Below are 16,460 nucleotides of genomic sequence, written 5' to 3' on the forward strand. Positions count from 1 at the left end.
AGGATCATACAACTGATGCAAATATATTGAATAAACCTAAAATGGCTGGCTTACTCCCTCCTGTTAAATCTTTAATCAGTTAGAAAGCAGATGCAGGTTTTTTATTGATTAAAATGCAAATGCCAGAATTTCTTTCGAGTCACAGCCCTGAGATAACTAAAGATTTTGTCGGCGTTTTACAAGCAGTATGATCACAGGTCAGACAATGCATTTTAGGTGTGAGGCCTTGCTACAAGCTGTCTGTTTTAGCAGATACATTCTATTTCATTCAAAAACCACATAATTTGTAGACACAGTCGGCCAAAGGGGCATTTTACAAATTCCTGCTTTGGGAATGAAACCAGTCTGACTCCAGGTTAAAACAGAGACAGATTCTAAACACGGTCTCACATCGAAAATGCTTCGTCTGACCTGAGATGTAACCTCGTGTATACACTGTTAAAACCTTTAGTTATCTCGGGGCAGTTACTTGAAGGAAACTCTGAGATTTACATTTTAATCAATTGAAACCTGCATTTCTTTTCTAACTGATTAAAGATTTAACAGGAGGAAGTCAGCCAGACATTTTAGATTTATTCAATACATTCGCATCAGTTGTATGATCCTATGATCGTTTAATTATAAATTTTGTGCCTTGATACCGCCTTTCTCACTATACCTGAGGAAGGAGTAACACTCCAAAAGCTAAGATAATGAAATGTGAGGCTGGATGAACACAGCAGGCCCAGCAGCATCTCAGGAGCACAAAAGCTGACGTTTCGGGCCTAGACCCTTCATCAGAGAGGGGGATGGGGTGAGGGTTCTGGAATAAATAGGGAGAGAGGGGGCAAGGGTCTATGCCCGAAACATCAGCTTTTGTGCTCCTGAGATGCTGCTGGGCCTGCTTGTGTTCATCCAGCCTCACATTTCATTATCTTGGATTCTCCAGCATCTGCAGTTCCCATTATCACTGATACAATTTTAAACTCACTGCGAAGCCTCTTCCAGGGATGCCTAACCTGAAGAAGTCACCCTCCTCCCTCCGGACCAACCTCAGGGAATCACTCTCCCACTGCAACTCTCTTGCCCCCTCTCTCCCTATTTATTCCAGAACCCTCACCCCAACCCCCTCTCTGATGAAGGGTCTAGGCCCGAAACGTCAGCTTTTGTGCTCCTGAGATGCTGCTTGGCCTGCTGTGTTCATCCAGCTTCACACTTTATTATCTTGGATTCTCCAGCATCTGCAGTTCCCATTATCACTCACACTCCAAAAGCTAGTGTTTTCAAATAAGCCTGTCAGGACAATAACTAGGTGCCATGTGTATTTTGACTTTCGCTGACTCAGCTTGTTTTACAAGCATCCAGTCATAGATGAGTCAGAATTCCTTCATCCTAAAGACTGGAAATAGTGAAACCAGTATGTCTGGCACTTCCTTTCCCTGCCACCTAAGCAATCTCTCTCCCTCACTACTGACTCAAGCTGACTGTAAGAGCTGGATTTTCATGGTCCCATTTGGGATCAAACTTAGGCAGGACTAGAAAGAAAAGAGGACTTGTCTTTGTTTCTGCCATTGGCAATTTTCAAAAGAGCAGTAGAGGAAGCAGGACCTGAGAGGGGTCTGTTCCTAATAAGGGAGTTGTTGACAGGAACATTTGACAAGGTGACACACCAAGGCTGCTACATAAGATAACGTTGCATGTACTACAGGTAATGCATTGGCATGGTCAGAGGATTGGTTGAGCAGTTGAAAGCAAAGAGTAGGCGTAAATGGGTGCTTTTCTGGTTGGCGATCAGTGGCTAGTGGTGTGCCTCGGGGATCAGTGTTGGGCCCTCAATTGTTTACAATTTACAGAGATGATTTGGAGTTGGGGACTAAGTGTGGTATGTCAAAATTTGCAGATGACACTAAGGTGAGTGGTAGAGCAAAGTGTGCAGAAGAAACTGAAAGTCTGCAGAGGGATACAGATATTCTAAGTGGGTGGTTAAAGGATTGGCAGATGGAGTACGATGTTTATAAGTGTCAGGCCATCCATTTTGGTAGGAATAACAGCAAAATGGACTATGTTTTAAATGGTAACAATATTGCAGCACATTGCTGTGCAGAGGGACTTGGGTGTTCTTGTACATGAATTGCTAAAAAGTAGGATTGCAGGTGGAGCAGGTAATTAAAAAGGGAAATGGAATTTTGTCTGCCATTGCTAGAGGGATGGAGTTTAAAAACAGGGAGGCTACGCTGCAGCTGTATAGAGTCCTGGTGAGGCCACTCCTGGAGTACTGTGTGCAGATTTGGTTTCCTTACTTGAGAAGGGATATACTCGCACTGGGGGAGGAGGTGCAGAGGAGATTCACTTAGTTGATCCCAGAGTTGAGAGGGTTGGACTATGAGGAGAGACCGAGTAGACTGGGATTATACTCATTGGAATTCAGAAGAATGAGGAGAGATCTGATAGAAACATATAAGATTATGAAGGGAGTAGATAAGGTAGAGGCATTGAGGTTGTTTCTGCTAGCAGGTGAAACTAGGACTAGGTGGCATCGCCTCAAAATAAAGGGAAGCAGATGTAGGACTGAGGTCAGGAGGAACTTCTTCACCCAAAGGGTTGTGAATCTGTGGAATTCCCTGCCCAGTGAAGCAGTTGAAGCTACCTCGCTGAATGTTTTTAAGGCAAGGCTAGATACATTTTTGAACAGTAAAGGAATTAAGGGTTTATGGTGAGTGGGCGGGTAAGTGCAGCTGAGTCTCAAGAAGATCAGCCATGATCTTATTAAATGGCAGGGCATGTTCAAGAGGCCAGATGGCCTACTCCTGCTCCTAGTTCTTATGTTCTTATGAATATAACCTTATTGACAGCCTCTATCTGGCATATTTGTTTTAATTTTCAGGGAGGTACGTTGACTTATGCTGCTGTTAGTTTGTACACCAGGTGAATGGATGCATCTCCCATTGATTAGATGCAAGATGTGTTCAAAAGATAAATTTAATGGTTTTGCCTCCTTTGCAACTCATTCACAAATCTGTATTTGTACATATTCTGCTCAAATATGTGGTGTGAAATTGGAAGATATCGCTATCTATCACAATATTTTAACCTGGTAGTTGCTTATGTCCACAAGTGTCAAATTAAAGCTAAACATTGTAAATGAGTAAAAGTCTTCGAATGAATTTTTAAATTCATGATATGTCTAAAGTGTTGGAGTATGTTTTACAATATTGAAAGTGCAATTTAGTATAATGGCAATGTCTTATTTAAGCTATTCTCTTTACGTACTTAAGTCTGAACAACCGTGAGATCATGGTTCAGTGAAGTCTGTTTGTTTTTGTGAGGAGTTTCATGGGCTCTTAGCTGTAATCTAACTGCCTAATCATTTTATAATTGCTGAAATCCAGTACAATAAGGGTCTTGAGAACCTATCCATTTAATTGTAAAGATTTACAAGTTATTCAACTACTTGTAGCTGTAATAATAGGGCTCGTGAAATCAGAGCATAAGTCAGATAATGAGTGAGGGGTGATGAGGCTGAGTGTTAGACAGCGAATAGATGTCATGAGGGAGTGGGTTTAGTAGTCACGGCACTTCAAATGTACAAAGATACATCATTGTTTGAGTTGGAACAGCTGGGCTAAAATTGTTTGAGATGGGAAGTGAACCTTGTGACTGGCCTGCTCTGGCCTTGGCCAGCTCTCAGTTTCAGAGGGGTCAGACTTGCTCCAGATTATGTAGGTCTTGGACCCTTGAAAAATTCTAACCCCTGGTGTGAGCCAAGAACAGGAAGTAGCATTAGTCTTGTCTCCCAGTCCCAACTTCCGCTAGAAAATCTAGTCCAAAATGTTTGAAGCCTCAATATACTATTCACCCCTGAGTTGAACTTTGCATCCCATATTATTTCCATTATGCATATATATTGACTTCCATCTCCAATACATTCCAAGTTTTGAGCTCCTTAAATTATTTACATCATAATTTATCAGCAAGGTTAGATATTAAGGATTTATTTTGTAAATTTCTAGTTTAGTTCAAACAGTAAATTAATTCATGGTCACATTTCATTATCAAGTTAAGATAGTTAATAGAGGAACATATGTGAGGTTGTTGACTTGCTCATCAACCTGGCTTGTTTTCATTCCAACATTCCATCACCATGCTGTTTGACATCATCAGTGAGGCCTCCGAAGAAGTGATGTTGTTCTACTCCATGTGGAATTCACATTGTCTGGCCCATTATGGTGGTTCTGTTCTGAATGGGTTTGTATATGAGATCCAATTCTATATGTTTGTTGATTGCCTTATGGGTTGAGAACCATGCCTCTAGGAATTCCTGTGTGTATATAGGTTTGGCTTGGGCTGTTAAAGTTACCTTGTCCCATTTACACTTGGACAATGCAGGTCCTCAGTTTAACTGGGACAAGGTAACTGTAGTGGCCAAAGCCAAACATAGACACACATGGGAATCCCTAGAGGCATGGTTCTCAACCCATAAAGCAATCAACAAACATACAGAATTGGGCCTCATATATAAACCCATAAAGAACAAAACCGAAAATGAGACTACTTACCAAAACGGACTGGACAGTATGAATTCCAAGCGGAGAAGAACACCATCATTTCATCACAGGCCTCACGGATGATGTCACCTAGCATGGTGATGAAACGTCTGAATGGAAACAAGCTGGCTCAGTGAACAAGTCAACAAGCTTACGCACAAAATTTTAGAGGAACGTATATCTTTAATGGTCAACTTGAGAATTTGTTCTTAATCTGAAATGTTCTCTAGACAATTGACTTCATTTGAATTGAGCTATCTCTTCTATTTCCAATTGGGGTTCATTTAGCAAATGTGAAATAAGGAATTTGATTTGAAAAATAATAATTTAGATAAGTATCCATGATAGAACCACACAGAATCTGATGTAGTAAAGGAGACTTCCTTACACGATTTCCAATACCACCACGTTTTCCTGGGTTACCACTTTTACCTGGATCACCCTGTAACACAACATTTCACTGTTAGTTCATTTATGATTATCATGTCCATAAAGAAAATATCAATTGTGAATCATCAATATAAGTTACTAAATGTAAATCATTACACAGGTATGTTAGAGAAATAAAACTAATTACCACTTGGCCAGGGTTTCCTCTTTCACCCTTTTGACCTTGGACATTATTGCTCGCTCCAGGTTCGCCCTAAAAAACGCAAAAGGCACAAAAAACTTTGCTTAAAATGAAACAGCAAACAGTTTGGTCAAATCCAGTGTCTAAGTGATTCAACAAACTGCACTCTTTCTTGCTCAGACCAATTCTGTACGCACCATGATGAATGTATTTTTGTAGGAAATAGAGGATTTCAAGCAACTGTTCAAACCAGTGTTTTGTACTTTGGGGCCTAGCTACATTATGTCAACAAGATCTGGACTGGTGTAGAGATTTCAAATTGGGCAATACACTCGTAAACAGATGTTAGTTTTTGATCCCCATATCCCAATGCATTGCTATCCAACATCGTAACTTATTTAACTCAGTCCATTTGGAGTTGTCGAGAGTAACAACATCCCACTCGATTATCTTTTCCATTGATATTACCATTCCCCTTTAGGATTCAACAGAATTACTTACTGATCTCCACGAAAGGGAACGAGGGCATGTGATTACAGCCTCTAATCCATTCCATTCTATTTCTCCAATGGTGCTGTACAGACCATAAATGGCAGGCTTGTGCTTTAACTGAGTGCTGAATCAAAACTGTAATGTCTCAAACCCTAATACCACCGCTAAAGTGTGGTTTTCTACCTTTCAAGCAGCCTGAATTAATAATAACTGTTCAAAGTCGAAATCGCAGTCAGTTAATGGCATTTGTTTTTGGCTGGCATCCTGCTGCAAACCTACCGGTCAGGAAAGAATCGGACCTATCAACTTTTTCAGGATGTTTCAATTATAAATCCATTTTACATTCTGCACAATAACCAAATATATTGGGATCAGTGGTGTCAGTCACCACTCCCTGACTTAGAATGGTGTGGATCTTGGCTCGGTACTATACACTGCTTTATCAATAGGGTATTAACAAGAAACACAGAAACATTGAAGATAGGAGCAGGAGGTCATCATTCGGCCCTTCAAACCCGCTCCTCCATTCACCACACTCAAGGCAAATTCTCCAACTCAATAGTCTGATCCTATTTTCTTCCCATAACCCTTGATCCCAAATCCCAACCGTTAGATGCTGGAGATCTGATTGTTGGTTCTGATGAAGAGCCATGGGACTTGAAATGTTAACTGGTTTTCCTCACACTGATGCTGCCCTACCTGCTGTATGTCTCCAGCACCTTCTGTTTCAGTTCATAATGCTACGCTTTGTTGTCAGATAAGGCCTTATCTTGATGCATCTTAAAGTCTGCATGTCATTACTTGAAGCAAAACAGTCTTCCTTCAACCAACAATGCAAAATATAAATTAAGTAGTCATTAGGACCTTGCTGTGAGCAACACTTCCAAAATGTTTTGTCTAATTACGAACAATAGTTAACAATTTGCTATATGCAAAATGCTCTGGGGTGTTTCTAGTCATAGAATTAAAACAATGGAATTACTTTCTAACTACTGGTGAGAAAATCCACTGACTTTTCTGTCAATCTTAACTGAAGTAGGTAATGTATCTGCTTAATGTAAATATAGGAATGCTAGGTTATTGTAAAGATGGAGGATCCAATTCTGAGAGTATGTGGCAGGGAGATTTCGTGGTGTAGATAGCAGTCAGAAAACTTCTGGACAAAAAAACTTCAAAATTATGTTTAGGAGACCTTGTTGCATCTGATTCCATTTTTAAATAATTCATCTCACATCATAATAACCACAGTTTCTCTCATCAACAATCAGCTTAAAGCCAGGAAAGCAAATAACAGATTTGTCAATTACCAAATGAGAAACATGACGAGCAGACAAGGGTTACACACAGGGAGCAAGGATTTAAACACACTGAGAACAAATTTATTCTTTAAGTCATCAAGCTGAGTTTAACTTCAGTAAGACTCAAGATTGAACAGGTTGGATAAAGTGATTTAAAATAGCCACAGGTTCAGATAGAAAAAACTGGATTTGAAATTAGAAATTGTGATTTATATTCCAATTAGAAAGAATGCATGCTCAAGAACAGAACAATAGTGAAAAAACAACACTCCTTGCAATCTGCAGAAACGTAAGATTTGTGAACTAAATTTCATCAAAAGAAACATAAAACAAAGTCAATTGCTAGTTTGATAACAATCTTGCAGCATTTGTTCTATGCTATTCTGTAGGGTAAAAAAGATCTGTGATCATGTTGCAGCAAGCTTATATTAAACTACAAGTTAATACTTGCTAAAGACAAAATAAGTGAAACTATTCAGGGCCTGTAAAATGTAATCTGACAGTAAAGATCAGATAGGATCTCTCCTTGTCAATTCACATTGGCCACTTTAGACTAGGTTAACGTTGTAAGTATAGCCCTCAATTTTACTGCTGATAATCAATTCCATTATGTTATAAAGGTTAAAGAAAGTATGTGTCTGCTTTGTTGACCTTCTTGAAATCGGATTCTGCATTTATATGATTTGAACGTACAATTACTGCTCCAATGCTGGGATCACAGGCAGTCCCATCATATTTAGGAGCCTAGGTAAATCAGACTCAGTAGTTTCAGTGAAGGTCAGAGTGGAGACAAGATGGGCAAGTAGGAGAACATAGGGCTTGCACTGACTAACCTACAGGAGGAGGGTTATGAAGGGTAGCATTGTGAAATGAGAGATAGGTTAACTGAATGGGAAAAAAATAAACTGTTAGATGGAGTATACTACAGGAAAATGTGAACTTCTCTATTTAGGCAAGAAGAGAAAAGCAATGCATTATTTCATCAGAGAAATACAGCAGGATTCTAGAGTACGGACAGATCCTTTGTCACCCAGGTATGTACATTGCCAAAGGTTAGCATGCAGGAACAACAAGTGACTAGGAAGACCATTGGAATGTTGTCAATTATGGCAAGGGATATGGAGTCTAAGAGTAGGGAAGCTTTTCTGCAGTCATGAAGAGTGTTGGTAACATCACATCCGGAATATTATGTACAATTTCTGTCTATATATAAAATTATAATAAAAGCAGTTCAGAGAAGGTTCACTCAACTGATTCCTGGAGTGAAGGAGTTATGCGGAAATGTTGGGAAGGTTGAGCCTGTAGCCACTGGAGTATTTGGGAAGATGAGAGATGATCTTATCAAAACATGTAGGAGACTGAGGAGATTTGACACAGCAAATGCTGAAACGATGTTCCCTCTTACTGCAGAGACTCGAACAGGGCCACAGTTTAAAAATATGTTATTTTCCTCTTAAGATGGAGATGAGGAGAATTTTTATTTTTCAGAGGATCATTAATCTGTGGAAATCGCTTTTCCAGGTAAGTATCAAGGCCTGTTCATTGAGTATTTCTTTAAGGCTAACTTAAATAGATTCTTGATTCACAAGGAATTCAAGTATCTGAGCTGAACAGAAAAATATGGGGAGATAACGTTATCATGGTAATGCTACTGGGCGAGTTCTCTCGAAAATCTCCAGCTATTGTTCTGGGGTCATGGGTTCAAATCCTATCACGGCAGATGGTGAAATTCAAATATACATATTTTTAAACTGTGGCCCTGTTCGAGTCTCTGCAGTAAGAGGGAACATCATTTCAGCATTTGCTGTGTCAAATCTCCTCAGTCTCCTACATGTTTTGATAAGATCATCTCTCATCTTCCCAAATACTCCAGTGGCTACAGGCTCAACCTTCCCAACATTTCCACATAACATTTACCCAGGAATCAGTTGAGTGAACCTTCTCTGAACTGCTTTTATTATAATTTTATATATAGACCAACCTAATGACAACCATGTAAGCGCTGCTGATTACCATAAAAGTCCATCTGGTTCACTAAAGTCCTTTAGAGAAGAAAATCTGACATCTTTGTTTGATCTGGCACGATGTAGCCCCACACCCACAGCAATGTGGTTGATTCTTAACCTCACTCCGAGCAATTAGAGATGCTGACCCAGACAGTGGTACCTCCAACTCATGAATGAATAAGAAAAAAATTAGATCAGTTATGATCTTATCAAATGGGTTCAAGGTGGCAAATGGCAAATCCGTTTTTCAGATACTTATGATTGAGTGCTCCTGTAAATTGGCAAGGTGCGCCTCCAGTAGGTTGAGAGTAGCTCCAAAGGATTCCTCCCACTCTTGATTATCGTAGCCCAAGTGGATAAAGCTGCTGGGCTTCCCATATGGTATGGGTCTCCGCTCACAACTGAAATAACACTGGCTGTGGGATAAGGCTGTCAAGTTGTAATTAACTGGCAAACAAAAGCCTTGAAAGGCTCAAGGATGGGCTTGCTTCCAACTCCTTTCCCACTCCTGTAACATTTCTGATGTGTCAGGGATTACCGAGTAAGCAGTGGGATGATATTCCTCCACCCTGGGAGCACCAAACTCTAGCTCCATTTCTAGCAACAGGGTTTTTATATCTTCAAACCAGGTTTGAACAAATCTTAAATAGAAATAGTAGGAACTGCTGATGCTGGAGAATCTGAGATAACAAGGTGTAGAGTTGGATGAACACAGCAGGCCAAGCAGCATCAGAGGAGTAGGAAGGCTGAAGAAGAAGGGTCTAGGCCCAAAGCATCTGCCTTCCGGCTCCTCTGATGCTGCTTGGCCTGCTGTGTTCATCCAGTTCTACAGCTTGTAATCTTAAATAGAAAGATGGGTTTTCAGGCATTTCAGAAATGCAGCTGACTGTTAAAAAAAAGTATGATACACTTTAATATTTGCAAAACTTCCAAGCCATCAGTTTAATATCGAAGCCCCCCCCCGCCATTGTTCAATTGAATTAATCCTAAGCAGTTGCATTCCATAGACAACATTAACAAACAGGTTTGAACAGTACTGCAGGAAACATGTTCTGCACAGTCTTTGATTATCTATGTTCATGCTAGCCATTTTCCTAAAGATTACTTACAGGGTCTCCACGCGAACTGGCCTCTCCACGATCACCTGGAATACCTTTCTGGCCTTTTCTACCCTAGAAATGAAGACAAGCTGTATTAGTTATCAGAAATAAGTTTAAATCCATCAGCTGAATTTAAACAATTCCATAGGTTAGGAATGGTTTCATTCATTGATTTCAACAGATGAACACTATAATTCACTCAGGGAGTCTGCAAGGTACCCAAAGCACTGTCCGCCAAAGTGGTATATTGGTCCAGGTAATGTTCATATCTTGCAATTTTACTTTAGCTGAAAAATCAGAGAAAAATATTGTCCTTCCATGCAATAAGAATGGTAATCTAAGCATGGTAGCTCCCCCACTACTCCAATGGCAAAAAAATCTGATTCTTGTGCTTGATGCCTACTAAAAGGCCATAGTAGCTATTGCAAATTCAGATAATCGTGGCCATTCGAGTCTCAATGTTTGTGGTTTATATGGCACAAGTCTTAGCTCAAAAGTATTAAGTATTTCGTATGGTAATCACACAATTCAACAATAACTAGGGGTGGATGGAAACTTTGCAAATCTATGCCAGCCACAGGTGTACAATTTTCCAATTGAGAATGTCTACTGCCACCTCCCATCCAATTATTTTAATCTGACAGTGTATACTCACTGCCGATTTTTGTTAAATACTCATATTTTTATGTACATTCACTATAAAGCCAATTTTTGATTTTTTTTAACATTTCTTCTTTGCTTCTACACTTTTACATTTTAAAGGTTTGTTAAGTTTTACCATTTGTTATTTTGATTCATTTCAGTGATTCCATTATTAGCATGCACGTTGCTGGATGTCAACAAATACAGCCATTCCAATTTTCAATGTTGGCAGGGAGAAAAAGGACGCCTAAAAATTTAGACTAGGAATTGTACCTAAACACTATCTTGCCTTTTGTCTCTATAAAAGCCAAGAAAATTACTATATACTTCCTGCACTTGCATTTTTTTTCCCTTTTATATCATCGAAACAGGACAATTCTCCACAAAGCGGCGAATTTCTTTGTTTCACTAATTATTAACAGAAAACAGGAGAGATTTTACCGGTTTTCCACGAATGCCTTTTTCACCAGGAGGTCCAGCAACTCCATACTCTCCCTGTAAAAACACCATATTCTTAAGTAGTACTTTAACCCTTACATGCTACATAATGAATATATTATGGAGATCACTGGATATAAATTAATCCTATGTGTATGACGACCCAACTTTTCTGCCTCAAAGCTCATGTTTTTGCATTTACTTGGTCTTTTCAGTCATGACATGTACATTTGTGTGAGCAATCCACCTCAATTTTGCACCCACAGATCAATGTTATAATTGTCTATTGCGTATAATTGGGTAAAAAGGAGCAAACATGCAATATGAGCTGTTGAATAAAAATTTCCACAAATTTGAGACTAGCTCACTTGGTAATTGCCAAAAATGCTGACTATCCAAACCAATGGTTCACCTGTATCCACGGTACAGGCAAGTCAACCCTAATTTTTGAAGAGATTTCTAAGGCCTCACAGTTTGATTTATATGCTATCATCTCACAATTTATTACGATATTATACTGCATTTGTGAATGGTCTTTCCAAGCAAGTCTGGTTCAAAAAATTTATACCTGCTCTCCAACTACTCCATCAATGCCAATGTCTCCATTACTACCCTGTTAGAAAAGGACACAGGTTTTAGTACACGGTGTAAACGTAGAAAGATCAGGCTAATGGAAATGTCCAAGTTTCATGCACAGTGTACCAGAAGTTTTTTTTAAAAAATCCATGCTTACCTTTTGTCCTCGATAACCTCGTCTTCCCTGAAATATACATACAGTTGATTGTAAAATTGTAAGACTCATCCGTAATACTTATTTTTTTTAATTTAACAGAAAACTGGCATGAAGAGATTAGGAACATATCCTTACTGTGAAGCCCTTAGCACCTGGACATCCATCATCTCCGACCGTACCGTTATATCCTTGTGGACCTCTCTCACCCTAAAGAAACAATAATGTTTTATGTTATGGAATTGTGATATCAAAGCAATGTCACTTGAAACTGTAGGCATTGATTATAAACACTTGTTTAAAAAGATAAATAAGGTAACAGCTAGAGTTCTCAACAACCTCTTTAAAACCTCTGCCTTAATCATTCTTAAAATTCAGAGATCAATGAATTTGTCAGTTTCACTGATGGAATAAATACCACAATGCTTGAATACTGGTTGGCATTTTGTAAATACTTTCAAGTCATTTATACAAAGGCTGATTGGCATAGCCCTGTTTTATTGAGCACAAACAGTGTTTTAGAATATAAATTGAGACGGTTCTATATCTGAAGCGATATCATATTGGAAGGGAAGGTACTGAGGAGGCCCAACTGTTTGAAAATTTACTTTTTTTTTGCATCATTTCTTGTCTAATAGCTGCCAAAATTGATAGTGTGGGCTAATGAGAGTGAGACATGGCAACAGTAATAAACTACAGCCAGGGACATAACCCATCAATTGGATTGGCAACAAAAACTTGCATTTAAATTGCACATTTGATGTTAATAAAGCATTAGCAACCAAACACTGACACTGGGTCACAGGAGATGATATCAAAATTGATGACCAGGAGTTTGTTCAAAGAGAAAGGATGTCTTAAAATGTCTTGAAGGAGGAAAAAAGAGGCAGAGAAGCTAAGCGAGTTAAAGAAAAAATCCTGAACATACGACCTAGGCATCTGAAGGCTTATGCATTAATAATGGACCAAAGTGAATTCAGGAAATTTAAGAAACCAGAACTGGGGGAGTTTGAAAGGTCTCAAATGCCTGTAAAGCCAGAAGACATTACATAGATAGACAGGAGGGATCTTAAAACAGAGTTGAGACTTAAACTGAGGCAGTGCCAGAATGGTAATCAATGTAGATTAGGAAGGATAGCGGGGATGAGTGAAATAGGACTTGATGTGGGCAAAGTGTGAGTGACCCAGTTTTCAAGGTTAAAGAGGGTAGAATCTGGGATTCGAGTCAGGAGTGTATGAACACTGTTATGTGTAAGAAAGGCATAGATTAGGGTTACAGCAGTAGATCAGCTGAGGCAGGACAGAAATGGGCAATATTATGGACATGAAATAAAAACAGTTTAGTGATACAGTAGATATATGATTGGTGAGTCAGCTCAGCATAAAAAGCAGCATCAAGACTGTTACATTTTGGCTCAACCTCAGAAGCTTGACCGGTAGACTTAAAGAGTCTGTGCTGGGGGACATGATTTGTGATGGCGAGGAAAGATGATGGCATCACTCTTCCTGATATTTAGTTGAATGAAGTTTCTGGATATCCAGCACTGCCAGTCAGATAAACAACATGACAAATCAGAGGCAGCGGAGTGATTAGGAGAGATATCAGTGAGTATCTGGGATAGAAAAATTGCAAAATTATACTAGAGTGCCTTCTGGGTAGCCATAATCATGTGACTTCTACCATGAGGCACAAACTTAGCGCAGGCAGCCACGTTATAGCAAGTTCAATAATGACACTGTAGAAATTAGCCTGTTTGCTCTGTAAGCTTGAAACAGTGAGGTGGAACTCACTGTCGTCAGCATGCATGTGGAACCCAAGAGTTTTCAATGAATGTGCCAAAGGGTAGTGTGGAATTGAGAAATGGTAGGGAGCTAAGCATGGATCCTCGGGAAGCTCCGGAGGTATAGGTGCGGGAACAGAAAAAAAGGCATCACAGGTGATTGGTCAGCTATAACTGGATCGACAAAAACTAAATTAGAGGAATTCAGTACCATCACATTGGAAAACTGAGCAGAAGTATTGGCGGAAGATAACATTATCAACCATGTCAAGGATGCAAACAAGGTGCCCACTCAGCTACCAAGTGCCCACATTTGGTCCATATCCCTCTAAAGACTTCCCATCCGTGGCCCTATCCAAATGTTTGTTAAATGTTGCTATTGTACCTGCCTCAACCACTTTCTCTGGCAGCCCATTCTGTATATGCACCACTGTCTGCATGAAGAAGTTCCCCGTCAGGTCCTTCTTAAACCTATCCCCTCTCACTTTAAACCAATGCCCTCTAGTCTTCAATTCCCCATCCCTAGGAAAAAGACTATATGCACACACCCACGACCATAAGAAACTACAGAAGGTGGTGTGCACAGCCCAGACCGTCACGGAAGCCAACCTTGCATCAATGGACTCTATTTACATGGCTCACTGCCATGGAAAGGCGTCCAACATCATCAAAGACCCATCTCACCCTGATAATGATCTCCTGCAACGTCTTCCGTTAGGTTGAAGATACAGAAGGCTCAAAACCCGCACAAGCAGGTTCAGGAACAGCTTCTTTCCGGGCATTATCAGACTAATGGATGAACTCTAGCTGCAAATAATGTAACCTGCAATGTAACCTGTATGCCGCTAAGTCTTTTTGATCTGTACATCCTTTGCTGCTGTGAGTTCTCTGTCCTGCTCATAAACAAAGCCTTTCACTGTATTTTGGTACATGTGACAATAAAATCAATCAATCCTATCTACGCCCCTCACGATTTTATACACCTCAGTAAGGTCATACCTCATTCTCCTAAGTTCCCAGTAATTAAGTCTTATCCTGGCCAAACTCTTCCTATAATGTGGTAACATCCTCATATATCTTCTTTGCACACTTTCCAGTTTAACAATGTCCTTCCTATAATGGGGTGACCAAAACTTTACACGATACTCCAAGTGCAGCCTCACCAACAGCTTATAGAAGCGTAACATAACGACCCAACTCCCATACTCAATGCCTTGACTGATAAGCTAAACGCCTTCTTCACGACCCTGTTTACCTATGATGCTGCTTTCAACAAACTTTGTTATTGTACTCCTGGGTACCTTTGTTCCACAACGCTCCTCAGGGCCTTACAGTTTACTGTATAAGTCCTACCTTGGTTTGACTTTCCAAACTGCAATGCATCACATTTATCTGTACTGAAATGCATTTGCCAATCCTCAGCCCACTTCACCATCTGATCAAGATCCCACTGTAATTTTTGATAACTTTCCTTGCAATCAATGATACCTCCTAAACTGAGGAGATTAGGATTATTTTCATTAGAAAGACGGAGATTGAGGTGGGCCCTGGCTGAGGTCTGTAAAATCGTGAGGGGTATAGACAGGGTGGAGAAGCTTTTTCCCAGAGTGGGGGATTCAATTACTAGGGGTCATGAGTTCAAAGTGAGAGGAGGAAAATTGAAGGGAGATATGCGTGGAAAGTTAGTGTCTTTTAAGATATATTTGGACAGGTACATGGATGGGCAGGGAGCAAACGGACATAGACTGTTAGAAAATAGATGACAGGTTAGACAGAGGATCTTGATCGGCGCAAGCTTGGAGGGCCGAAGGGCCTGTTCCTGTGCTGTAATTTTCTTGGTTCTTGGTTCTTGGTTTTCCATCACCTGCAAACTTACTAATCATGCCTTTTACATTCACATCCAGATCATTCAGATAAATAACAAATAACAAAGGTCCCAGCACTGACCCCTGCAGCACAACACTAGTCACAGGCAATACTGGAGCAACTTTTATCAGTCATTTGTGACTTTGCTAAAAGCTGCTCCCATGTTGTGATGGATTGAAAACTTATAACTAGAGCTAACTGAGCATTGAAGTTTCACTAAAATTTAGGAAGAGACGACAACTTAAAATAACTTTTTAAGAAGTGTTTTTTTTGAGGTGACAAGTGATGTCAGCAGACTTAATGTGGAGGATCATTCTCTGGAGAGAGAAAACCATTAACAACATCAGCTACACTGGGAGGCTGGAAGGGAAGCTGGATAATCAACACTGATCAGATAGGGTCAAAGAAGCAGAGTAAGATGAGCTTCGAGAGGATATGCTGGGGAACAGGAGGGAAAACAGACCAAGCTGCAAGTTAGGGCAGGATAATTTGGTAATCACAGAGGAAATGTAGCCAAGCAGGCAGGAGAGAGATTGGTAGGATGCAGGGGCAACTAAACAAATGGTCCTAAGCTTTGAAAAAAATGTTATTGAGCTCCTTGTGGGCTGAAATAACTGCACAGAGGCGAGTATCCTATCACCGAGCCATCCTTTATTTACATGTGTACAGTACACTGGTTGCAGCCAGCCAGCTCAGAGTCAGTTCCCTGAACTGAGAAGATCCTAAATCCCCTGTTTATATCGGTCAGCCAGTGGATCCTGATTGACCTAAGTTAACAACCCCAATCAGGGATCTCATAGTCAACAAGGACCACCTGGTTCCAAGCATTACACGGACGATGGGGAAGAATGCAGGGATAAGTGTTTAAGGATGTGGGATGTGGTGGGGAACGGAGGCCCAGAGTTACCTTTGTACTCCAGCATGATCCTGGCGCAATGAGTAGTTTTAGTGCTGGGTGGTTAAGATGCTATACTTGGTCCTAACTGATAAGGACATTTACAGTTAAAGTGGCT

At 40.1% G+C, this 16,460-nt stretch overlaps 1 protein-coding gene across 5 annotated transcripts in view; it reads right to left on the reverse strand.

Moving 5' to 3' along the window:
- The window catches only part of LOC125462486 (collagen alpha-6(VI) chain-like), a 164,326-nt gene that overhangs the window by 70,883 nt on the left and 76,983 nt on the right, over positions 1-16,460 (reverse strand). For all 5 annotated transcript variants that reach the window (XM_048552571.2, XM_048552580.2, XM_048552599.2 and 2 more), the window contains 7 exons: positions 11,939-12,010; positions 11,804-11,830; positions 11,639-11,683; positions 11,074-11,127; positions 10,000-10,062; positions 5,101-5,166; positions 4,912-4,965 (listed from right to left, as the gene is read on the reverse strand). In XM_048552571.2, coding sequence (XP_048408528.1) covers positions 4,912-4,965; positions 5,101-5,166; positions 10,000-10,062; positions 11,074-11,127; positions 11,639-11,683; positions 11,804-11,830; positions 11,939-12,010 — 381 coding nt within the window. The remainder of the gene's footprint in view (positions 1-4,911; positions 4,966-5,100; positions 5,167-9,999; positions 10,063-11,073; positions 11,128-11,638; positions 11,684-11,803; positions 11,831-11,938; positions 12,011-16,460) is intronic.

This window comes from Stegostoma tigrinum, chromosome 2 (genome assembly GCF_030684315.1).
Source record: "Stegostoma tigrinum isolate sSteTig4 chromosome 2, sSteTig4.hap1, whole genome shotgun sequence".
Lineage (NCBI taxonomy): Eukaryota > Metazoa > Chordata > Chondrichthyes > Orectolobiformes > Stegostomatidae > Stegostoma > Stegostoma tigrinum.